We start from the raw sequence: 26461 nt of genomic DNA, 5'->3' as shown, positions 1-26461 counted from the left end.
ACTTGCAAGCCAGCAGAACAAACGTATGTATCTCTCTTGAAAAGAGTCCGTCCCTTTAATTTATTGGTGCGCGTGCATAAGTATATTACACATAAATTTGAGCGCAAATTGCGGGGAAACTCAATAATGATAATATATTGACATTGATATTTCCTCAGAATTAATCGAATATTATTGTATGTTTCAAATTTGTTTCAAATCGTAATTTCTATAAATGTAGTGAGTTGATGAGAGACTATCAATATATCTATAATGTATAATCACAAGAATTAATAGTTATCTTCGAAAAGAATTTTTTCAATGATATAATATATTAAAAATAAAATATGATTGACATATTATTTTTTTATTTTATTAAATATTATTTTCTCTTCTCGAGAGTATTAATTTTTCTACTTTAGTATTTTTGACAAGTTATATTATTTTTGAAAAATCTCAGGCATGTAACATGTGATATACTTGCAAAAGAAGAAAAAAAAATCCGCGAAAGATAATTATTACATCTAGGATAAAGAGATTAATTATATTTGAGTTTATTTCGAAAATTTATAGTGACAATGCATGTAGCTATATTATAATTAAATTGTACCTTGAGCTATAATGTCTTTAAGTGTAGTACAAAGAGATCGACATGTATTATCGTTGTCAACTTGTCACGAAACGAAAGGAATGAGACGGGGAATAAAGTAGTTACGTAAGTGCGGAAGAATGAAACGTCGAAACGGAGTAGAATACTCACCAATCGCTATCACCCCGAGCGAGGAGGAACGCTTCCTGCATTAGAAACGTACGGCCATGGCGCGTAAAGGCGCGATCATCTGTGGATAGAGGGGGGGTGAGAGCAGTGTGGCTGGTACCGAGGGGGTTGCAAATTGAATAACAAACGTTCACCCTCCTTGGTTAAATCACCGAAAAAGCCATCCCCCGGGCCTGCACGCTTGCCGCTATACGTTAACCGCACTCCCTCCCCCTCCGCGAATTGCTGCGGCGTAACCCCCGACGCGATTCCCTCCGACTGTTTTGCATAACGATCTTATTTCGTAATCTCTGCCATATTGATCCAGTTTCCACGGCGTTGTGCTCGAAAATTGTCTATTGCGACGTCACCACCCATGACAGAACGGTCGAATGTCGCGACGCTGTTTCTCGTATTTAGTGAAGTATAAATTTTTTAAGCAGGCTTATAAAATCTTTATATATTATAACTTTTTCTTTATACATATTTTACTTAGATTCATTGAAAAATTATTTTTTCTAAAACCGATTGGTTAATTTGTTAATGGCGTATCTGTCTTTAAAAATGTGCAGTTTTCTCGTTACTCCTGTCCCATTGTTTGAAGAATATTGTGCATGTTATAATCAATTATGAAACGACCGGCGGAGTTCTTCGGGAGAATCGACTTTATAGCAGTTCGTAATGATCGCGTGACGTGGCTACTCCACTTGTTTAGACCCGAGAAGAGCGAGCCAAGTCATTCTCGCTAATAAGATCGAGAGCTGAAGTACATATCGGACGCATTTCCGTTGCGATCGCGAAGCTACGCCCATCGTCGCGTAATCGGCGAATCTCCAAAAGGAGGAGCAAAGATCGGAATAAAAATCCTGGAGCGGGAAAATGAAATTGCGCGACCTACATAGAGTGAGGGAGACCTGATGTTATGACGGGACATTTCACGGTTGGTAGGATCCGGGATTCAACGGCCCGTGCGATAATATCGTTCCACGAGCTCGTGTCCCGCTCGTGCTCCGTCCATCTCGAAGGCTTTTAATACGTCGACAGCACTTGCTAGCGTCGAGCTAAATGATTCTTCATGGCGAATTTTTAGATCTACGGATTATCGTTAAAAATTAAAAATTATTATTGAAAAACCTGTGGCACAAACACACGCATTATACTTGCAATTAAAAATAATTAGAAATAATTTATTTTTAATTGTTGTGCGAAAGAGATTACAGTTAGCAGATGAGAAAGAATAGCATTAATTGGCCCATTATAAGGCGAGTCACTCCTTAATAATAAGCAATAACAAGAACAAAAATCAAATTTTGAAAAATCGAGGAATTGTTGTTCGACGGGTTTATAATCGAAAGTCGGACAGCAAGGACAAGTTTCATGGATGGAGTGAGAGTTCGAGCGAATAGAATAATTATTCATAAAAGCATTATTTATTTCCTCTTTCTCACTTTAAAATGAATTTATAATTTTTATAATAAAATACAGTAATAAGAAAAGAGTTAATAATAATAATTATAATATTTAATATAATAATTAATAATTAATATATATAATAATAATAATAATTCATTGTGATAATAAGTGCGCGTTACTACATCCGAAGGGTGGGCTGATATGAGTTGTCGTTCCAAGTTCCAAACGTAACAAATTGCCTGGAAAGAATTGTAAATTCACTAAGGAAAAACACTTTCACTCTCTCTCTCTCTCTCTCTCTCTTCTCTCATTAGACAATACTCAAGGCCCTGCGTGGTATGAAATCGTTTGGAACCTGTCCGTGTCCATACTCCACGGTCGTTTCTCCTTAATTCGTTCCGTCTCTTGCCTTCCGAAAATTAACGGAAGAGAAGAGTCGGCGGGGCGCGAAATGTTTTGTCGGTGTATGGTACAACGCGACAGTGCATTATGTATATGTATATGTATATATATACATATATATATGTATATGTATATGTATATATATATATATTTATATATTTATATATATTTATACGGGTTACTTTTTTTACACACAACATTACATCGCTTAATTAATGTATCATTTCTCTCTCTTTCGTTCTCTCTCTCTCTCTCTCTCTCTCTCTCTCTCCCTCTCTTTCATTCGATATATATATATATATGTATATGTATATATATATTATGTACAAATAAAGAAAAAAAATCCTGAAAATTCGCGTGCGTGCGTTATGGGGAGCATTTTCCATAATCGGAACCAGGACAGGGGGAAGCCAGATTCGTGTGTATCTTCGTGTATGCTCTTGTGTCTACGTGTGTATATTACTCGTGCCTACGTGTATGAACGCGGCGGACGGACGTGCGGTGGATTGTGAGCGGTTGTCGGACGCGAGTGCGCTCGTAACGGCTTAGAGACTATGTACAGGCGCAGGGGACGAGGGTGAGGGAGTCTGCGCGGTCCCCGGCGTGCCAGGATTTTGTTGCACAGTGTAGGAGTTGTTTTGTCGCGGGTGCTGTTGTTGGTGCGATTGGTGGTGATGGTGATGATGATGGTGATGGTGGTTTTGGTGCTGCTGATGGTGATGATGAGCGATAGTCGGGGAATTAATGGTCGCGTGATTCTGCATGAGGTTCAGATTGAGGGGGTAGGATAGGGGGGAGCCCAGGGCCGTTGCGGCAGAGGTACTGCAGGCACCGGCTCCGGGCCCCACCGGGCTCAGTGCATGCTCATCCCCGCGTGCGGATGGTGGGCCGCTGGTACGGAGGTTGCGTGATGATGAGGATGGTGCATTAGAGGCGGGAGATGCGGGTGGTGGGGATGGTGTGGGGTCAGAGGCGGTGGGGTCATCTGTATTGGGGTCATGGGTGTTGTCGGCTGATGGCCGAGAGTGGAGGTGTTGTTCTGGGGGGAGGTGGTGTTGCTGGTGGTGTCCTGGCCCGCCGCTACCGCCGCCGCCGCCACTGCCGCTGCCGCTGCTGCCGCCGCCGCCAACTGCTGCTGCTGCTGCTGCTGGGCCTGTGCCGCTGGCTGCGGCGGCGGCTGCGGCTGCGGCACCGAGCTGGAAGTGGGACTCTGCTGACTCCCGTTGTCCTCGCTGTCGGAGCAGGACTCGGCCGACGAGCTCCCCGCTCCCCCCTTGCCCTTGCTGCCGCTGCTGCTGCTGCTGCTGCTGTGGGTCTTGACGTGTTTCGCGAGATGGTCGCTGCGCATGAACCGCTTGTTGCAGACCGGGCAGGCGAATCTCTTTTCGCCGGTGTGGGTTCGAAGGTGCCGCTGCAACTCATCCGAACGTGTGAACCGCTTGCCACAGAAAAGCCAGTTGCAAACAAACGGTCGCTCACCAGTGTGCCACCGTAAGTGGGCCTTCAGATGCGACGTTTTCCCGTAGACCTTTCCGCAACCCGGTATGTGGCAGCTATGGATGTTCTTCTTCCTGAGGTGTACGCCGGCGGGACCGAGTCTCTCGGCTTCTTGACAATTCGGGCAATCGCACGTGGCGCGACCGGTGTAACGTCTCTGCGAGCGCGGCGAGGGCGCTTGGCTGACGCCGGCGCCCCCGACGCCGCCGACACTGCCGCCGCCGCCGCCGGCCTGCGGACTTCCGGCGCCGGCGCCGGCCGTCGCGGCCGCGTGATGATGGAGCCCAAATCCGGGCGGTCCGCCCGGTAGCATCGACTTGTACGTGTCTTGTAGGAGATTGTGACCGGCGGTCGTGGCCGTGGTCAGCAAGTGATTGCCGGCCAGCGCGAGACTTGTCGAGTAGTCGGCCGAGTAATTGGCCATTTGCGCCGCGTGGACGCCGACGGTGCCGCTCACGTCCAGCCAGCCGCCGGCGGTCGCGGCGCCGTGCACGTCCCACCAACCATCGCTCGCTTTGATGCCGCCGTGAGTCGCGCCCGGCATCGCGTTGAACGGCCACGACTCGTACGGATGCCTGCCGTATACCGAGCCCAAGGTCGCACCCTCGACCTTACCCAAGAGACTGCTCTGATGATGGTGTGGATCGCCAGCCGGTTGAGCGCTCGCTGTCCCGGGAAAGTATAACTCGCTACCATATTGCGGCGCGGTCGAGGCGCATGATGTTACTGGCGCTCTGGCGTAACCGCCCGTGCTGCCGGCGCTGCTCGTTGCTGTCGGTCTCTGGCTCACTCCCGTCGTTGTGCACCCTCCGCTACCGCCACCTCCTCCCCCACCTCCCCCGCCAGCGCCGCTGCTATGTTGCGGCGAGCTACCGCTGCTCTGCGGGCTCTTCTTCCAAGGATGGAAACCCTTGCCTACCGCTGCGTCCGCTAGTGGCGGCGGGCTTTTGCTGCTCAGCTTGTTGCATTGAGCCGCCAGCATGGCGAGAGGCGTGCCTCGTAATCCCGGATGATCCTGTAACATTGTAATTAAATCTATGCTCAGTCATCATAATTGTGTAGAGAAAGAGTTTATTTGTTTTAGCGTATATATTGTTATGTAACACGATAAGAATAATTCGAGTAAAGTCTTGTTGGGAATTTAATTTATAATGTATATGCAAGTAAAAATATGATGATGAATTTTTGATGAAAAATGCCCGACCAATATCGGGGCTCTCGCTTGCATAATCTTTATCGTCAATTTACAATGTGCTAACAACGCGCAGGCATCACCGGTCTTTTTCGAAATTTTTGACATCGGAAACACTCGTTATAGAACGATCTCAGCAGGATCGGTGCGATTACGCAAATCGATAATAATAACTCTGGGGCGAATTACGTATCGCGCGTTTCGATTCACCGGACGACCGGCGGGATACTTTTTCGTGCCAGCGTAATATCGAAATCTGTCGGTCGGTGGACGCCCATAATCGCCGCCGCTTCTAAATCGATCTAAAAAGAAGTCCAGGCCCGGGCCCATGGAGAGAGAGAAAGAAGAAAGTCTTCCCCTAAGGGCGTATAATGACACTAAATTGCCGCTCCTATCCTAGAAGAGATCCAAGATTAGTCGCTAAAAGTAATGAAACCCGGATAGACCGCTCTACCTAGGCCGGTTTCATGCAAATTGTTCTCGAAACAAACACAAGGTCGACATATGTTTTCCATAGTACAATATTAAGAGTCCCGAAACAATATGAGATATGATATAAAAATACGAAAAAGATATTTTCCAAAGAAGCACAATTATATCTCGATATAATCGAATAAATTCGATAACAATAAAATTTTCATACATTATTAGATTTAGTATGATTTTCAACGAGTCCTCTTAGAAATTTGCGAAACTCGTGCTCCCTTTTACGCACGCGACACGAGAGATTAAAGGGAGCGCAATTTGCGCGCGAGCTAAAAATTAGAGCGGACGACAGGCAGAAGAGCAGACCGAGGGATTTTAGATAACGAACTTCATCAAAAGGGAGCAGTTCCATGCAAATCGCGGGGGGATGAAAGGACAAGGAGAGAGTGTCGGCGGCTACCGAAGAGCCGGAGGCTGAAGGAGTGAGGTCCTGGGGAACTTGGGCATTTGGACTCGGAGAGGTAAAAGCGAGAGGGTCCGCGGAAGCGGCAGGAAATTAAGGTCTGGAGGGCCGCGCGGCCATTAGCAGTCGGCGCCATCGAGGCGACACGCCCCCACGTGGATTCAACCTTGCGCCAACAACACCGGCGAAAGACAACGAAACGCGCGCACCCCTCAAGGATGATGGCGAGATGAGAGAGAAAGAGAGAGAGAGAGAGAGAGAGAGAGAAGACAGAGGCAGTAAGCGTGGGGGAGAAAAAGGAAAAACGCAGGAGTCGCGACCGCTTCGTGCTCGATCTATCCTACGAAGAGAGTTTTACTCGGTTGCCCTGATCATTCATCAACGCGTACAACAAATATCCCGCTCATATTTCTTCGGAGTAACATGATCGATATTGCTATAATCTCGTTATTTAGAGACGCTCTCGTGTACGAAGCGCCAAGATCTGCGACTCGATGCTATTAACACAAGTAATAATGAGCTAAATAATTAAGCGTTAAAACGCGTGGATGTTGCAACTATTTCTATTTTTGGAGCACTACGAAATTACTGTAATTTATACTCGAACGTGAGAAAGTATGGTTTAGAGCAAAAGTCATTATTCCGAGGAAATCTGTGAACTGCGCGCGATTGCTTCCCGTTACGACATCCTCGACGAATGAGAGCCGCTCGTTGACGCTCGGAGATCGTGGAGGGTGACGACGAGAGAGAATCGCGGAGGGTTGAAAGGAACGAAATCGTCTCTCCCGCTTTTACGTCGAAAGGGTGGCGCGGTAGGAGAGAGGGGAGGAAGAGGTAGAGGAGGGTAGCTAACGCGCGGCAACGGAGATCGCAACGGGGTTGAGTGTCTCTCCGCCAGTGTACGAGCCACGCCCTCTTCAAGCTCGATGAGTGCAGGTTGTAGGCAGGCCACGTATCGATCTGCCGGGACAATATGACAGTGGCCTGCGGAGACAACGACGTCCCTCGATCAGCTCCCTCCGGTCTCCATCGCGGAACCGTACGCGCCCTCCCTACCACCCGTCCTCCATTGCGCGTACTTCTTTTATCTCATTCCCGTCTCAAAATTATTAGAATTTTTTTCGTTTAACACTTGTTGTCTAGCAACAAGCGGAGTTTCTTTTCGGACGAAATATCAATAATTTTTCAGCGCGAAACATTTTATTTTAATCGAAAAACGAAAACGCGATTCCGACGTTTTTAGGTAAAAAATATATGCACTATGCGACGTTGACGAAGCATAAAGAGTATACCGAATTTACTCGACGAGAGAGACCCGGGATCCCTCGCGTCCCTCCTGTCGGCGCGCTTGAAAGGGAACCGACGTGAAATGGGCACCGGTAGGATCCTTTGTTTTAGTCGCGTGACGTCACGCCCCTCGTAGCCAGCTAGGACTAATAATGCCCCGAGCTACGCCGCGCATAAATTAAAACGAAGAATCCTCTCGCTCGTCTCGCCTCGTCCTGTCGTCGTGCGCGCCGACTCGGGATCCTTTTTTCCAAGAAACTCGTCCGCATCGAGGCGTCGTCGCGAGATTGCTTGACCGGCCGATGCGATGAGGCGAGGAAGCGGCTCGATCGATGAGCGTGATGGTTAACGAGATCGAGCATTCGTCGGTGGAAAATAAAACGGAAACGTCGGCGATCGTTCGAGCACGAGCCACGTGACAGCTGAATGTGAGGGAGGTAAAAGAGCCGACAGCGAGGGTGCGAAGCAACAAACCGTGGGGTGTCTACCGGTCGAGCTTCGTGGCGAACCGCATCCGACGGCGTGTCAAACTTTTCGTCCCCCTTTCTGTTGCTCGAGAGAACCCTCGTTCGTACATCAGGCGAACGAGTCGACGATCGACACTTTATGCGTGTATGTTAACGAAGACATCGAGAGTCTTCGATGAGTTCGATTAATTCCTCCTTTCAGCGTGCGAGAAAAAAGACAGGATTTCTTCCGTTTAATTAAATAAAGTTTTTTTTATGGGTTAAAATTTTTTTTTCCATTAAAAGAAACGCAAGTTTACAGAGAACAATTTAAAGATTATTTCAAGTCGTCGTCGAATTACGCGAGACAAAGAGAGACAATTAAAAGGACGAGCCGCTCGAATAGAAGAGTTGCTCCGTGTCCCATAATGGGACGTCGCGCAAAATTAGTCGGCGCCCTTTTCTGCTTTCTGTGTAAAAAGTGTCGGACGTTCCCGAGAGCCATTGACCGCGATCTCCAAACACCTGCCGCGAGCTGGCATGGTCGAGTTTCTGATTGGATCCACCTGCATTAAGCAATCTCCAACCAGAGTGATATCGACTATTTTATCATGTCGGCTTCTTCGCTTATTGTAATTTCTATTTTTTTACGTTTAGTTATGAATGATTGGAATCATTTCTCTTTTCATATATATTCGCTTTCGTTTTTATCCTTTTGACATTTTACAATAATTTTAATATGATGCTACTTTAATTTTCGTGTGGAGAAAGACATTAATTTAATATAACATCACAGAAGAATATCGACTTAATAATTTATAGAGAAAATGTTCATCGAGATATTACAGGGAAGTTTGAATTAATCCATTTCATACACTAATCATATTTTATTCACGTGCTGCGAAAGAAAGAAAAGCGCCAAGTAAAATTATTCATAAAAAAACACCATCTTGGATAAGTAATGTAATTATTATTATCATGCAAATTATAACATGTTACAGATACGCGGCATACCGTCGAATTATAATTTTAAATAGCATTATTACTTCTGCCTGAAACAATCTCGATGGCATTCTTTTCATGATCTCGATAAGCTTACGCGAACACGTGAAACATTCCGCGGGAAAGAAATACTCCTAGATATCGAACGGTCGAATTGTTGCGCGAACGTGATTTCCATACCGCGCTAATTACCCTGTCCAGGTACAAGTCGAGTAAAATGTAGCGGGTAGCACGAATGCCGTTGCACGTCAACCCGTTCTTAGCGCGAGTATATATATATTATCTACACACCATGTATATATAGAGATACGTCAACGAAGGGTTTCGCGATTATACGCCTTCCCCCTGTGGCGAGAGGAGAGCGATGCCAGCGATAATACGAATGCGGGTTACTTCGAATGCTAATTATTTGTTTATCAGCCTCCGCATGCAAGTGCGCCGGCACGCAGCCGGTGCGCCGATAAGAAGCGATGGTGCCCCTTGAAACTGTTGCGCGCTAGGGTTATATATGCCCGACTTTGGTCTCGCAGATAATTGCGGCGATTATAAAAACGTTCGCTTTGCCTCGCTCGTCTTTCTCCTTATCGGATTAATCGTCCACTTCGATATAGTCGTTTCCTACACGGTAGCGCCTTTTCTCTTTCCCTCTCGCGTTATTGTTTTCTACTTTTTTTATTATCTTGAAGTATAAATTGATATGCATTATGTTAAATATACGTGTGTGTGTGTGTGTATTTTGTGCAATTAACGACGACATGTATAAAAGTGTAAGAGCCTAAGACTTTTCTAATTTACAGAAATACCGTAAAAATATATTGACAGCGTAAGGTTGAAAGAAAGAATAAAAATTTCTTTTCGCACGAGTTACAAGTTATCTGAGCAACCTCGTTGCATTTGCAAAATTAATTTTATGATAGCGTTATCCGCGTATCGTTCATGTGGGTCACGCAGTATATTGTGCAAATTCTGCATATTGTATATGAAGTTTAGCAAAAGCAAATTTATGTGAGAGACGCGGATATTACGTCCCAGGAGAGATGAAGTTTCACAATAATGTATTTTTTATGTATAAATACAAGCCTGTTTTTTTTTTCTTTTTTCTTTTTCTTTTGCCTGATTGCGAAAATCTTTCCGTATACTGGCGACTGGCACCTCGTTTTCCTTCCGCTCCGTTTCTCCGGCTCCGCGAGCAGAGCGGGACCCCTCGATCGACCGAGGTAACGATGGAACGAAATTGTACATTCGCACGCAACGCGACTGCCATTATATGCGGGAGAGAAGCTAGCCGCGAGGTCGTCGTCGGTCCTCCTTTCGACAAAATGGCGCTGCCTTTCTTGCCCGCGTCGGTATCTCTCTTTTAATCTCGCGCGCGACACTGACCGGCGTCTCTCGGACAAATGGATTTTTAACTCGGCCCATCTAAGCGAGCCCCGGGTATAGTCCACCCAGTAAGTCAGCTTTACCGGTCGTACTGATTGTAGACGGCCGATGCGGCGTATCGCGCGTAGCATCAAGCGCGTAGCACGACCGCGATCATTAACGAAGGAGACGATGCTTGGCACGCTCGAATCCCGCAAGTTCGTGCGGTATAAGCGAATTTACGCTAATTTTCCGCGACGCGCGTAAAAGAGACTCCGAGTCTACTCGTAGTTCAACTGTTTTCGGTAAATCCTCGATATCTATCTAATAATGCAAGAAGAATTTATCAATCTTAGAAATCAATAATATCACTGATTATAATGTGCATTATATAAGATGCCTCATGTCATCGTGTTTTCGCTCACAAATTATTATTAATAAATTAAATCACGTGCATTAATTTTTTTTTTAGATATTAAGAAATATGAGGAGAGAGAGAGAGAGAGAGAGAGAGAGAGAAACAAAAAAAAAGAAAAAACAAAAGGTTTTCTGCAAAGGACGGGTTAATAATCTTATTCATGAGTGACCGCAGGCCGGCGCCGAAGAGCGCGTTGCGCTGTGTGACGGAACCTCCGTTAGTTCCCACCGAAGCTGAGCTACCTGTTATCCTCTTCTACCTGCTAAATTATGTTTTTTAATTAAATCCATCGTAAAGGAGCGGCTCGCCTGTATATCGCCTTTCTTCCTCTCAGCCCTCACAGTCCTCTTCCCTTCTTTTCTCGCGCGCCGCGTTACGAAAGAGCCGATCGTACGTCCGAGAGTGCCTACGTCGAGTAACCCTGTGGCTCGGGGCCAAAACAGGGAGCTATCCAAATTTATTCGGCTATCCTATTGCCCGAGAGGCATCTCCTACTTCATCTCCTTTTTGCTCCTCCTCCCGACGGCGGCATAATTTTTTTTTGCCGCGGACCTTCGACAAATTTCTCAAATTGCCCTTGGACCTAATGATTTCCGGGTAAAGCATAGGATGTAAATCGAATGCATACAGAGTTCGATCTCTACTCGGTAGAGATATTTCGGTCATATATAAGAGAGAAAAGTATATATAAATGAAAATGTGAGGGCTTTGAGTTTTGAATCGATGAGAGTTGTTCCCGGTGTGGGAGGGAAGCGGAGAGTAGAAGGGACCGACTACCAATTCATTAGCTCTCGTAAATCTATCGCCCCCGCCGGCGTTGAATATTAAGCTGGCATTACTCGGGCTGGTTATAACTCGCAGCCAGTTAACGCCGGATATCATCCTCCCTGACCTTCCGTACTTCGGAAGATTATTCCCGATTATTCCCGATGTACTTCTCTCGAGGATCAGGAGGCGGATGTTGGAGAAAACTCGGCGGCGAGTAACGGCTCGGTAACGAGGAGCGATCGGTTTCCGGCAAAGATCGGCGACTCGTTTTTCAAGCGTTACGTCTTCATTAGGATAATGAGGGCGGCGTAAATCCCGAAGGGCACGTCGAAATTGCGCTCGCGAACGCGAGCGCACTTCCAGAGTGCGCCCTCGTCGGAAGGGACGACGACGGAAGCGGCCGCATTTGCATAGAGTAATTTAGTGGTACATAAAATTCCGCAGCCAATTAGCGCCGGAGTGTCCGATCTATCGCCCGGCTAGTCGTTTACCGCGCTCGCTCGCCGCGGAACGCTTCTAATTTGGCAAGTCTGTGGGGCCCTTCTCTTAAAGAGCGAGGACATTCCCGCTCCATTAAAAACCGGCAGATCTTCGCGCAGGTTTTATCTACACGTATGAGTTTTACTGTCAGCAGGACATTATTTGCACTGCTTTTATATTCCGCTGTATAAAGCTCATATTAATATCCATATTTGCGGGAAAAAAAAAAATTATTTTTCGAATGCTATGCTGATTTTGCTAATAATCTGAAATTGCGTCCAATTAAGATACTAGTAGGAAGAGAAAGAAAAAAATATCTAAATATGAATAAAATTTATTAGCAATATATTTTTATTCTTTATCAGCAGAATTGTTTTGTTTTTATCTGATACTATTGTTATAGTATATTGAAATGTGTAACTTTTCACATTTAAATTCTAAAATTTATATATATTTGCAAAGCAAAGTAGGCAAGTAATTTAATGGATATCAAAAATAATAATTTTGAATTAATTAGATAGTATTTTAATGTTTCGCAAATTGAGATACTAAATATATAGAGATTCTTTAATCTTTATTTTAGTAATGACAGAAATATTTAAAAATAATTTCGCTCGATATATATTCATAAAATTTCCGCCCTTTATTATATTAATTATTAATTTTCTGAGATTCTCAGAAATATTTTATTAATGTTGTTAAAATCTCGAAATCTTCTACATCGAAATATCTCTAAGCTACTTTACACTAATCATCGCTCATTGACCTCTATTTAATAACGAAATCGAAGGTTACTTATTTTTGCAATTTTCAACATAGTTCGCCGGATCTTTGTACGGAAAGCGCAAAACATTGTCGGAAGCCGTATATTAGCATATAGACGGAGTTGCCTTGTGGCGATGTAGGCGGCGGCGGGGTAGATAGGTAGCTAAGAGAGGCTCTTATTTATTAACGATGTATTCTTCACCGCTATGCCGTATTTACTCACTTTGTTCTCGTTAACCCTTTCCACCTTTCCTGCGCCGTGAGGTCCACCACTCGTCACTACTCGGCTAAATAAAACCAATTTGACCGGGATGGGGGCAAAGCGTTATGCGGTAGCGGTCAAAGGATGACTAAGCCAGACAGGTTGATTAACTCTCTGATGCACTATTCAATTCCAATCTAATATGTACGGAAAATCTTATGGAATAATGCGCAATAAAATAATGACAAACTTTTTAACAGAATTATTCGAGTAAGTATTTAGAAAGGCGTGAAAAAATTTTATTCAATTGTTTATAAGAAATAGAAATTTACATATGCATGTATGATGATAATTTTTTTTTATGATAATGGAAGATTTAAATATTATAAAAACAGACAGAATATTATCTCGCACGCCGTTTCCATCTTCGTACGCAATTTATGTTTTACAAATTTTAATTCAGTTATTTATAAGTGTTAAATTGCGTCAGCTGCGTCTGATCAATCGCGTCGTAAAGAACATATTTTAATTTCGGCAATACTGGCTTTCCTCCCCCAAAATTCCTGTCCGGTTCAGAATGGACTCTCTCGAAGCGTTGAATAAATTTGTCCAGCTACGCGCTTCTATTTTCGTGGATGTTCGCAGACTGTTTATAAATCGTGAGGAGAACTCGTAGCGATAATTTTTGAACAGTGTGCGTCGAAGCTCTCGGTCACCTTATTATGACGCGTGAAAGGTACGCAGTCATAAGCACGCCTTTATCAACCGTTCAGGTAGACTAGGCCATCATCTCTGGGTGATCGTTTGCCTTCCTAGACGAGTCTACCCAAAAAGCACCCCGTGTTATCGTATATTCCGTGTTTTATAGCCGCAGCTACATGGTGGTCCCGGTGGTCGGCGGCTTTCTTTCAATTACGAAAGTTCCACGTAGAATCGACGTGTAAATAGCAACGGCGCGGGGTTGCTCGGAAGAATCATAGGTCGATAAATTAGGCCTGTATTAGCATTTAAACGATGGAGCGGTCCATCGGCGATCCCGATGACTCTCGATTACTGCGAGAGCCGCGAAATGGGAGAGGAATGAGAGAGAAACGGCTGCCGATCTCCCGCCATCGAATGATGGTCCTTCGTCATCGAAAAAAAGGAGAGGAACAAATATTCGCCATCATTTAAAAAATTGCTTTTTCATTATTAAATATTCGCGATAAATATATATGTATATATATATATATATATATATTTATCGCGAATATTTTATTTGGAAGTGATTTTCTCACGCGCTCAGAAAATTTCTGCGTCAGAATTTCCAATTATTGTGTGCTTGCTATTAAGAAATATTGCGGTGTACCGCATGTTTCATTAAAGGATAAAGCGCGAAAGATTTGACAGTAATTTAGGAACCTTTTCCTGGGATAGAAATGAAAACGTCGTTATAATAACTTTCTAATACAATCACAAATGTTCGATGAAGGCGAGGAGAGTACATCTTAATGTTTGACAGCCATCTGTCAGAGCGCGCCAAAGTAATTACGCGCACACCCATTTTCCCATCGCGCTATTTCACGCTTCGTGAACTGAATTTCGAAATTAGCTGCCTCTTCGGCGCGACGTACACGCACGGCTGTAAATAATTCATGCAAGTGCGCACGTTCGAAGCTGTCGAGATTGTTTCTTTTTTGTTACTCAAGAGTGAATGCAGTCTTGGAGTCGGATCGGAAGATCCGGTGCGATTCTCTCTTGTCGCGGACGTTTATCGCACGGCATGCATGCGATTACTTTCTATCAGAGAAAGTGTTGACTCCTTTTTGTTCCCCGATGAATCGACCACACACGCTACACCGCACTGCAACTCACCTGCTTTCCAGCGATTTATTCAGCCGGCGTGTATTTCCGAGACGATGAAGGCCGTTTAGGAGAACGATGCCGTAATTTAATCGCGAAGACGTTTTACGAGACGCGAAAAGAGACGGTCGAACGTATGGGCAGCTCGACGAAGTTCGTGGACGAGCGGACGCGCGAGCTGATAAATTTACGCCAGGCGGCTCGTCTGTGAGATCGCTGTAAATACTTTACGACGGAAAGTTGCATCGCGGCCGGATACGTACGCGTATGCGTTTCGCGCAAATTACGAGCGCGAAATCCTTTTCTCCCTCTCTCTTTCTCCCGTCGTGGAGCCCCGCGCGCGGCTTTGCACCTGCAAATATTTACGTTCACTTAAAAAGTCATAAGAATTCTGCAGCGCTTCGGCAAATCTACACGGCGCGCTCTTCGAGGCGATAACGGACGCCACGGTCGCCGGCCTTGAAGGTTGATTCGCTCCGGAATTGAGCCGCGATTGTAACAGGAAAGACACACACACACACACGCGGCAGCAAGTTTTACTTCATTCTACATGTTTGCGCGTTGTTTTCGGTAGAATGACATAAAGATGTCCTCGATAACATCAGAAAGCGCTTCTTAGCGTGCAACATTCTTTCTTGCGCTACTCTTTATCGTCCAATCAGATTTTATTATGCATAAAACTCATTCATTTTCTCGTCTTCCCTCGTGCGGTCCAAAAGATTAAGAGAGAATCAGAAAAGCATGATCATCACACGAGATGTTATCGATACCATCGATTGGCGAATGTCAGTGTTAGGTGCACCTGCGTCGTCGGCAATATCCGACGCGAGTGAGATGTGACGTCTAATCGTGACCACCGACGTGGCTGTTTAGACTCGCGATAGATGCGTATCGTTGGCAAATCGACACGTGCGACTGGTCGTCCGCGTAGCGATCTTCCTCGCGTTTTAATCGTCGGCTTATCGGGATCGTTTTGACAGGATAAACAAAAGCACGCCAACCTGATCGAGCCGACGAGGTAATTTAGCGGCGGACGACTCTCTCTCTCTCTCTCTCTCTCTCTCTCGAGTTGGATCATCGCGCGTTCTACGCGCCGGTGCCGTGTAATATTGCGGCCGACTTCGCCGAACGTGGGGCGATGTGTTACCGACGGCGTTACGGCAACAAACCGGCACTAAATCACCTTTGGCAGACCACGTGAACCCGTTCATCTCGGCGGCGGCCGGACGCAGCTGCCGCTAAAAGTAAAGCGGTTAAAGATCCAATCTCTCTTGGGAAGAGCCACGATCCCCTCCTCCTTCGGCGCTATAATATTCCGAGCAAAAAGTTGTGCGCGCGTGGTTTGCGAGATCGGTCTTGCAAATAGCTCGAGAACTTGTAAAGCTGCGCGACGATTCCGCAAACAGGCGTCTCGTTTTTTTCTTTTGCATTCGCAACTTCGGCGATCTAGATCATGATCAATTCCTGGATAATTAAAATCCGCGATATTTTCCTTATAAATAAATAATTCATGTAGATTGATCAATCATGTAAAATGATAATAGGGCATTTAAATGAGAAAAATTCTCTTGAAAAACTATCGTCTTGTTTTATTCGTGATTTTTCGCAGAGCTGTCAAGTTTAAGTAGGTGACTATAGTCGTACTTAACACGCCGCGAGCATAACTTGCGAGACTATAAATCTACTTGGTGGCGAAACAGGTGACTCTATTCTCGAGGAATGTACTTGGCATGTGCGGTGGTGAACGTCAACGTGTTAATTTTAGTTTATATAAAACGCATAAAATGTTTTTTAGCCTTTTTTTTTTATACGATTATTGATTTGTGAGATATACAAATAACTCCGTCTTGTTGCGTTACATGGTTATTAGCGATAACACATGGCGTTCGTCACGACGTGAAGCACACCACGTCGACTATGCTGAATGTAATAGGATCTACTAGCGACTTGTATAACGTCGAGTCGATAATGTCAAGAGGTTAACGCAAAGATCATCGGAATAGATCGAGACACGATTCCGCGTTCCTTAGTTGCGTATGTAGTTGAGTTTGCCGAGCGAAAGAAAGCACAAACGCGCGCGATCAATAAGAGACATCGATCCGTTAAAAGTCGAGTACACATTCGAGCTGCGAGCGCTGCATTCAAAACGAAAACAAAAGAAATTATTTTCATATATTTTCTAAAAATTTTAATAATATCGAAATATATATTGCGTGATTTTTGTAAATCGTTATTTGAGGTAAAATGCACGAGAGGTTCGCAAGGCAAAATTAAGTGGTCCTCCCTCTTTAGCATCCGCAAACGAGACGTTTTACGATGAGTACATGAACGTAATAGCCATAATCGTCGCATGTATATATAATCCTGTGCTCGAGAAGAACCGGCTCTTTCTATCTCGTTAACGCTACAAGGACATCCGTTTTCAAGCAGACGCAATATCAATTAGTGTTATTGCCTTAAAAAGAATTCGGAAGCATCGAGATATTTTTTGAATCGTCGAATAGTCTGTCGCGATCTTTAGAAATTTTTGATACATTTGTATGTATATAATAATAATAAGAAAAAAAAAACAATATGTTATTTTCATAAATATAAAAAATAATAAAGATAGTTGGAGAGAGGTAAAAGGCAGGATTACATGTTTTATACGTTTAGAGAAAGCTCGTGTATGTATAATTGAAGGTGAAAAATACCTTTAATGGCGTTGATACTGGACGCCGACGAAGCAATAAAATTTACCGACACGCACGTCACTGTGTTATTAAATGAGCACCATTAAAAATATTTCTCACGTTGTCTATTAGAAGAGATCGCAATTTTAGATATTTTCTCCTTTTCTACATGACTGTTACTCGTGTTACGTATAGCGTTATATATAATTAATGTTTTACATTTAATGGAGCAGCATGCCGATGACGTTTCCCTTTAAGAGATGATTCAGCTCGCATGAGTAAATCACATTGCAGCTATTCATAGTTGCAGGTCGACATGCGATGCGTGGGCACTGTGTTATTCGAATCGAGCAACAACATAATGACGCGGATAATACCGAGCATACAAGTATCTATACAAAGTATCGAATTTAAAATACTGAAACGGAATGATATCGCTGCTTCGATAGCAATATCGTTAGTATCTATAGCCACGCAGCCGATATTGCGAAAGTGACCATTATACGTTGCACGGGTATAACAAGCATCGGCGAACCGACCGGTTGGTCGTCCGGATCTCGAACAAAATGGTTCGCGTGTCTTCCGCGCCAACCTGGCGAAATTTATTGCTTCATCGTGCTTTCGCACGATAGACTCGCGATACGCGCGCTCCTTCATCTTATCTCGCAACGGATCGCGCGTTTTGAAATTATGCAAATTATTTTTCTCGACACACCATGTATATATATATATATATACACTTCTCGACGACTCCATAAGCGAGAGAAGTTTCGACTCTAATTTATATATATTTTAAATGCGACTGAGTCGTTGAGCGCGTTAGGATCTGCCATTATTTCGCCGTCAGTCGATATTTTTAAACGATATCAAGATCTACTATATCAGCGAGAATTCAATTCACACAATGACATCATTATAAGACTCAGCCGCGAATACGAGATCGAGAAACGCGGATCATGCTTAATTCGATTCGCGAACCCGGGGACCAGGAAAACGCGTGGAATCGGTTTATCAGATCGTCGCTATTGAATCGCTCCATTAGAAGCGCATCTAATCGTGAGTAGTCGACCCCTGAACGGGGGAAACCGCCCTCGTTTTCGAGGACCGACTTTGACGGGGGTGCCCCTGCGACAGACTGTGACATATTAGGCTACCCGCGCCCTCGCAACGTCAAAGGGGCATCATCCCCGGCTATAAGGACCTCGTAAAGAGGGTTGACCCCCCCCCCCGCGCGTCCGGATTTATTGTTTCACGATTTAGCGGACGGGCCGAACGTGGGAGCGAAATCTGTTCGCGGTTGATTTTCTCTGCGCTCTCTCTCTCTTGCTCGCATCGACACACAAGCCGCATAAATATATTATCGTCGCGGTCGCGGAAAGATTACGAGCGATCGCCGGAGATGGTTGTCCAGAAGCGGTAATGTTTGCGAGCACGCGAGTGGATGCTTACCGTCGCGCCTGCCAGCGATTTTATCGCCGCGACGGAAGTTCGAGTAATCGTTGACGGCTGTCGGTGCGTGAGTTACGCTGTTACGAACCAACGTCATGTACGGAGGTTGCGTTTCAAACGTACCGACACAAACAACTAAAGATTCATCTGAAATATTAAAATCTCGAGTTATCTCTGAATTATCAAAGATAAAATGAAACACGTGTATATTAAATTAACAATATTTTATACGTCATGATATCGAGTAAAAATCTCTCCTTAATGTCATTCTCGAACGGCGATGTTAAATATTAAAAGATGAAAAATGCCGCTGCTCGCGATGATTATCCTGATAGATGATAAAGAGCTTCGTAAATAAGCATAAATAAACGCGGAGAGCCGCGCATATATGAATCCCTTCTCTTTACATAAAAATTCATAAATGAGCGAACGCGCGGGCGAGAGAACATTCCCTCGATTCTCGAGGACGCGCTATAAATCGTGACGACGTCCTTTCGCGGCAGCGGGAGACTTGATTTTCCTAATTCACTAGCGGATGTCGCACTGGAATAGAACACGACGAGAGAGTCGCCGTCCGATCCGTAAATCTAATGGTACCACCTGGAGGTCGTTACGCAATGCGTGGAGAGGATAATTTGTCACCTCGGGGTACGTCGAGCGCGATAGGGATACCGAAATGCAAATTGTTGTCTGCATATATCGAGCGAGTGAAACTTGTGGAAAATTGAAATCGCGCGATCACGTAAGATTTCCGATAACAATCTCTTAAAGTCTCGTCGATTAGGCGTGTCACCCCGCGAGATCGATCGATTCCGCGAAAATAGAGAGGCGAGGTATGTGTGTTTGTAACGCTGTAAGATCTGTTTTTCTATATCGCCTTTTTATAATGGCGTACTTTCCTTTCTAAACGCGTGCAATGAATATATACAATAAGCTCAGGACGAGTGAAATTCATATCAGCTCTGATAAAAGCAGCGCACTTAATATTGAGAAATAGAGGGGCACGTTGCTTTACATTTATCTGTCATATGTATGTTGATAGTTTTTACTTCTGTTAGCGCGAATATCAAAATTCATATTATATTTTAATGCTACATATACATTTTAATATAACATTTTTGAACGATGTAAGAATGAGAACAAGACAGCTATATTGAGTGTTAAATGCGCGGTGAAAACACGAGTCATAATCTTTAAACTCCCGTCGGATGTTCCATTTGACTTGTCGTTCGTAAAGCGTCACGAGTTATCGATACAACATCCACTCATTAATCATGCACGCTTCGTTACTCGAAACAAGCTTCTCTTATTTCCGTAATTTATTATGCGGCGCATTACGTAGAAAAGACCGAACGTCAGTGAAAGAAAAAAAAGCCATCAAAGATTTATTTTTGGCTTGATGAGTATATTCGTCTCTCTATCCCCTTTCAGAGTGGATACGCAATGTGTGTGTGCCTTTCTCTCTTTCTCTAAAGGATTCGTTGACGGGTCGGGGAATAATTCACAGCGCCGGTGGTGATGTGAAATAAATAATTCCTCGTGCCATCGGTTAGATATTATTACACATAACGATTACGGCTATTATTGTATATTGTTGTTTCTAAAAACGCGATATATCTCGAGTTAGCGACTTGTCGCGTAAGGCGAGGGGATACGAATCGATTACGAGCGATTATTAGACGAGAGAAAAACAGTGCCGTGTACTGGATTTAATATCGAATCCGCCGTAATAATACGTCGGCCAATTACACCCTGGCCATTACTCGAAAGTCGCGTTGGTTCCTCCTTTGCACGCGAGCCGCACGCAACGTTTTAACGTGTTCCGCGTGTCGTGTACGCGTCTGTACCCGAGGGCATTGCAAGAGGTGCGACGAGAGAGAGAGTATGCATCTGCTAAAAGTGCAAAATCGCGATCGGCGTTCTTCTCTTCACGTGCGAAATATGCCGGAAGTAATCGTCAGAATTCCGGAAGGGGTCGTCGGCCGGCGCTCCACGCGCGAAAAGAGCCCTAAATTGCCCGAAAGACAAGGACGCTGAATATACGGCTTCGGCGAAGAGAACTGCGGGACGCGTCGAATATTCGTCACGCGAGCGTTTTTTTCATATTCTTCCTTCCTCGTCAGGGCTTTGGTCAGGCCTTTCTGCGCGGAGTAGAAATCGAGGACGTCGGTCGGACCAGACTAACTTCGAATGAGAATCCGGATTGCGAGCCGGATTTTTACCATGTCAGACCGTGCGCGTGTACAGTGACGGCTAAAAGTTTGTCGCTGTCACGAGCGATGATATAACATCATAGTCTTTATCGCGTACAAAAAATGTAACAATTTATTTTACGATAGATTTTTTTTACAAAGATTCGGATTACATGTCTTTTACATACAATATATAACATATGTTAATAATTTTGCGATTGAAGGCAATTTCCATAAGGATGACAGATACAAAATATCAATTGTAGCATAAAAAAATATTTCTCTAAAAATCATAATTAAAATAATAAATTTAAAAGCATGCATATTAAAATTTCTTATTTAAGATTTTCAAACTTGCTTTAAAATTATTTTCAAATTTCCTCAAAATTCAAAATTATTTTTTTTTTTTTTTTTTCAATTGCGAAGAAAATTAAAGTGAAGAAACATTATATACGATATTTAGTTGTAAAATTAACATTGCAAATTTTTCTACATCGATCGTTTTTTATCCAAAAATTGAGGGATGAGTAGGCGCAAGACGCGCTGCAATCGAATGACCAATAAATCACCGCGGGCGACGCTGGACGCGTTCGTCCCGTCAGTGTTTTGGTTTGGACGCTGCGGGGGGAAAGGGCGCCCCGCGGGGACGCTCTTTATCCTTCGAACCGAGCGGCGAGAGGGCGGCATTGCCGGATAAAGGATACAGGCGTCCGCGTCCCGCCGAGCATCGTTGGTGCTCCGTCATTCATCGAGCTCTTTTCAACGAGCGTCCATGATCCGCTGCGTGGTAACGATTACTCGCATGTATCAGTGCCTAATGTCATCAAGCGCCACGCGAAGAACCATGCTCGCCGCACGATATGTACAGGTGTGTTTACAATAGTTTATATATACGATCGTCGAAAGACGACGGCTATCACACGTATAGTAATTGATAGTTTCATTTCGGAATCAAAGATCTCTGTTCTGTATATTCACACACACACACACACACACACACACATGTTCTGAATATTATATATATATATATTATATATTGAGATAGTAAAGGATAAAGAATATGTAAATAAAAAGAAAAGTACATGATTAGATGTTAAAAAGAGGGAAAATGAAAAATCTCAACTATAAACACCAAACGTAAACATACATGTTTTGCTTAGTCTCGGCTATGGTACACGGTGAATATCGAAAAAATTAGTGAAACAATTTAATTATCTTTTTCTATCTTTGTTTTCTTTATATTTATCGCATATGCGAATGTTTCTAAAAATTCGCTCTTAATCAATCGTACAAATATTTGTTTGACATTCAATAGTTGAAATTGTGAATTGAGAGAAACAGGATAATCTTAAAGTAAATGTTAGAAAAATTTTTATTTGGTATACTCAAGAATTTTCTTAAAGCAAAAAATATCGAAATCGTCAACAGTCGTTCTGAAGACAACATACTGGGTGTATTAGAATAATCGTATGTCAATAAGAATATTATTCATTCTCCGCACTGTGTACTATGTGTTGTACGATTCTACGTACAACCTGTCGTTAGAAATAATAGACGGTCGTCTGATATTGGTATCGATATGGCTGAAAAGAAAGAGCGCGTTCCGTCGATGGCTAAAATTCGCAAGTTGCGTCGCGCGTGTTGTATCGCCGCGAGCACTAAGGTCTTGGCAAAGAGATACACTCCATTGTTTCAGCGATAAAAAAAAGTTAGAGGACTTAAATAGAATCGCAGCGAGAGGGAAAGAGATAGAGAGAGAGAGAGAGAGAGAGAGAGTCGTTAATAATCGTCCTCCACTTTACTCGAGTGGTGCACGTTAAAGCCTGGAGGTGTCGACCGCAGATCGAGTATTGTTCGTCCTTTCCCATCATGGGTCCCGCGGTGAATGACGCTGCTCGGCGATGATACGTCACGATAATGGCCGGTAATTCGACGTACCATCGACGGGGCTCGTGCGCGCCTCTAGGAGGAATATTGTTTCGCAGCGCGCGCGATGGGAGTAGAGAGAAGTCTCTCTTGGCTTTTCAATTATCGGACCTTGGAGCGATACGATGATGGCCGGCGGAAGGCACGTATATAAACCCGGTGCAAGCCGCTGCACGCGGCCGGTAAACCCACACGCACGGGCGTATCTACGCCAAATTGCAGGTTCGATCGAGCCGCGCTCGTATGTACAATGTGCAACGAACGGTACGTAGGGTACACAAATGTGTGGGGGGAGGGGGATCTCGCGAGTGATCCCGGGATTCGGGAAAATTTCGTTGAAACAATCTCTCCACAATGATTATCGTTTATCTCAGAATTGCTTTATACATTGAATAACATCTTTTTTCCTCGCGAAGCAGCAAATAATTTTCATCGAAATTTATTTTTTCTCTTTTTATTACCAGTATAAAAATATCCATGTTACAAGGCTGTTATATATATTAATTCGATAAAAGTTTCAGGCAAAAAGAGAAAGGTTGTTTTCACAAGTGTCCTTTATCAGAGTCTGCTACTTTTGTCTGTGATTTTGTATATACGTATAATGAAATATTGTACGAGTAGATTTTTCTTGTATTGCATGGCTTATCGATAATAATAGCGCGACTCTCTAGTAGTTTCTTATAAAAAAACGCACTGTCACATCTTTAAGATCATCTCGATTTAACTCTGACACAGTTAAACGAATCGTAATATTCAATCCGTATAATAAAGATTTTTAGTATTTTGATATTTTCCAAAATGTTCACACGAGAATGTTCACTTTTTCTAAAATAAAACTTTTCAAAAGAAAAGAAAAAAAAAAAAAAATTCCATGATACAAAAAACGCAGACGTGCATGAGGTTTCGATCAATAAACGTAACCATCGATCGAAGATTAACTTCCGCGGCGTTTTTTAAATCGATTCACTTTGCAGATACGGCGCTGTTAATCGAAGCCGGGAAAGCAAAGATGAAGGGTAATGGCGAGTATCGTGTTCCGCGACCGGTTTCGCGAAAGGCTCACACGAGGTTCTAATACGTTGAAACGCATAAATCATCCGTACATAGACAGACTTTGAAAAAGCGATAAATATATCGCTCCGTGTAATATCTCCTAGCCTGCAATTTCACACACAATTTATGTCTCTCTGAAATATATAAGCGTGGTGCCCCAATCTGAGACGAGAGACCTCATCTATCGCATATTCCTCTCGGTGTTGTGTTTAGGATCGATTATACACTTTCGGATGACATATCCCTGACCCGCGGCTTATTTTCCGATATAAACCTTCGGCCTCAGAATAAACATTGCGAATTCAGGGTATCTAAATTTTATAAAAGAGTTCCCTGATCTTTCAGATATTTTTGTTCAAAATTTCAAGTAATGATAATACTTTAAAGATTTTTTTATAACTTTCTAAAATAATTTTTTCTATTCTATGCGTTTTGTAACTCATTTTTTGCTACGAAAAACTCAGAACCACTTAAACTTCGATTGCTAGATGTGCAAATGTACAGAAAAAAATAATTTTCGAAGATAAATCTTTTTAAATATTTTTTATTGAATATATAAATAAAGATAGATATATGTATATTTATAATATATACTTGAACACATAATTTTGATTTATAATATAAGAATAAAATTATTAGAAAAAATTTTTTATAAAATTTCCTGAATCCCAATAAATACAATCAATCATCCCAATAAAAACTTATGTGTGTATATATGCATATACACAGAGTATATATACACACAGAGTTTTTATCACGCAAACCCATTGCGTATATAGGTCCATACGCAAATTATAGCCGGCTGTTTTTTCCAATGGCCTTTTTTCCGAAAGAAAAGGGACAATCGCGCGACCACGTCCACGTCGACGCTTAAACGATACCGAAATCAATCGATCATACGTAATAACGGTTTCCTAAAGACGACTTTTCACAGACCGCCACCCGGCGGCCATGTTGTCTCTCCGCACATCTGCCAGTGTCGGACCCCGTGCAGCACAGCGAGCTGAACGTGCTGTACGAGCGAGCTTTCGAAAGGGTGTTTACACGTCGCGAGTTACGATGTGCTCGACGAAAATAATTCATTAGGGTACGGTTCCGTCACGTTGGGCGTGACAGAGGGGAGACGCTCGGAGAGAAGCTCGATGAGAGTGACTACCGGCGGTATCCATCGCACGAGCGATTTTCCGCAGATAAAACTTTACTCAATATCGGTCTAAAAGAGCCGTTAAAATTTCTAGATAGAAATGTACGCTTAGGAAAATGCCGCTCCTAAAAATTATATTAAAAAAAAAAAAAAAATGGTTAGGGATGTACCTGTGACAGATATTATGTCACAAGCGAGCGAAGGAAGGATTCTTTATCGAATCTTTAACAACGGTTTCATTGAATTTTTTCTCTTTCTCTTCTGTACTAACCGAAAGATACCTATTATACGGAATGTAAAGCAAAATTGGGACGCTCGTGATCACCCTTAAGATACATATAGAAGAGCTTCGTGAGGACTGAAGGAGAAGCGGCGGTGCATCGCGTGTTTCGCAAGAGCAGACGTTGCGGTCGTTTAAGGAAATAGTGCTTCTCTCTCCCTCTCTTTCTCGCTCTTAAATAGTACAAATTAGGACGACATCCTCGTGTGGCATCCGGTGCTTCAGGTAAATCCTCTTTGGTCATGTAAAAAGCCCCGCAATCTCCTCCGTCTGCTCCCGGCGTGACGAGGATGCATTTTTCTGCGACAAACGCTGGGCACTCAGCCGCGGCCGTTCGCAGTCCATTGTCGCTCTCGAAAATGTCAACGGGACGTCGCTTAAAGGGACACCCTTACCAGGCGAATCGGATTATCGGATTACCGGTGTGGAAGCCGAGAGAACATCGAGGGTACTCGAGATCGCGACGCGGACGATGTCGTGCAAAATATTGACAGGTGTCAACTATGTTCGCTATTGGCGGACACGGGCAGAATCGCATAAAGAGCTCGAGGATATACGCGACAATTCCCTTCCGCGCGCGTTCTCGTGTCAATTGTGTCCTTAGCGACATGATACATAGTATAATGGATCGAAAGTCCATGGTCAATTCAAAATATATAATTTAAATAAGGATCTTTTTTTTTAATCGCTTCCCGTACATCAGACCGTACATCATTTCTAAATATTTTACGCAAGATCGCTGAGAGTGGCGGAAGTGGTCCGCTAAAAACGGAGATATTATGTCAATGAAGAAAGCGACGGGGCGCGGCGGAGTGATCCGTGAATTAATAACAACAACGGTCCCCAGGCATATCCCGGACTTTGTCGATCGAAGCATTAATTGTTAATGATACACCGAGATCGATCGCTAGAAAAACGACCATCGCTGTATCGAGCTGCGACGAGTGGCTCATAGCGTGACAGGTTTGTCGGTTTCCCGCGGATTCACGTCTTTTCAGCGTAGCGTGCCGACGTATAACTTTACGAAGAAAACTCTCCCCAAGTTTG

General features: G+C 43.7%; 2 protein-coding genes across 3 annotated transcripts in view; one reads left to right on the top strand and one right to left on the bottom strand.

Annotated features, from left to right (window-relative positions):
* The window catches only part of LOC126850020 (lysozyme D-like), a 137502-nt gene that overhangs the window by 15193 nt on the left and 95848 nt on the right, over positions 1 to 26461 (top strand). The window lies entirely within an intron of this gene.
* Positions 2161 to 26461, bottom strand: part of LOC126849984 (transcription factor Sp9) — a 37278-nt gene continuing 12977 nt past the window's right edge. For both annotated transcript variants that reach the window (XM_050592503.1, XM_050592504.1), the window contains exons 2-3: positions 4031 to 5063; positions 2161 to 3962 (exon numbers count right to left, since the gene is read on the bottom strand). In XM_050592503.1, coding sequence (XP_050448460.1) covers positions 3097 to 3962; positions 4031 to 5063 — 1899 coding nt within the window. In that variant the 3' untranslated portion in view covers positions 2161 to 3096. The remainder of the gene's footprint in view (positions 3963 to 4030; positions 5064 to 26461) is intronic.

The sequence above is a fragment of the Cataglyphis hispanica genome, chromosome 5 (assembly GCF_021464435.1).
Source record: "Cataglyphis hispanica isolate Lineage 1 chromosome 5, ULB_Chis1_1.0, whole genome shotgun sequence".
NCBI classification, from domain to species: Eukaryota; Metazoa; Arthropoda; class Insecta; order Hymenoptera; family Formicidae; genus Cataglyphis; species Cataglyphis hispanica.
Note: the sequence above shows the minus strand (reverse complement) of the source record. Positions and strands in the feature narration are given on the sequence as shown.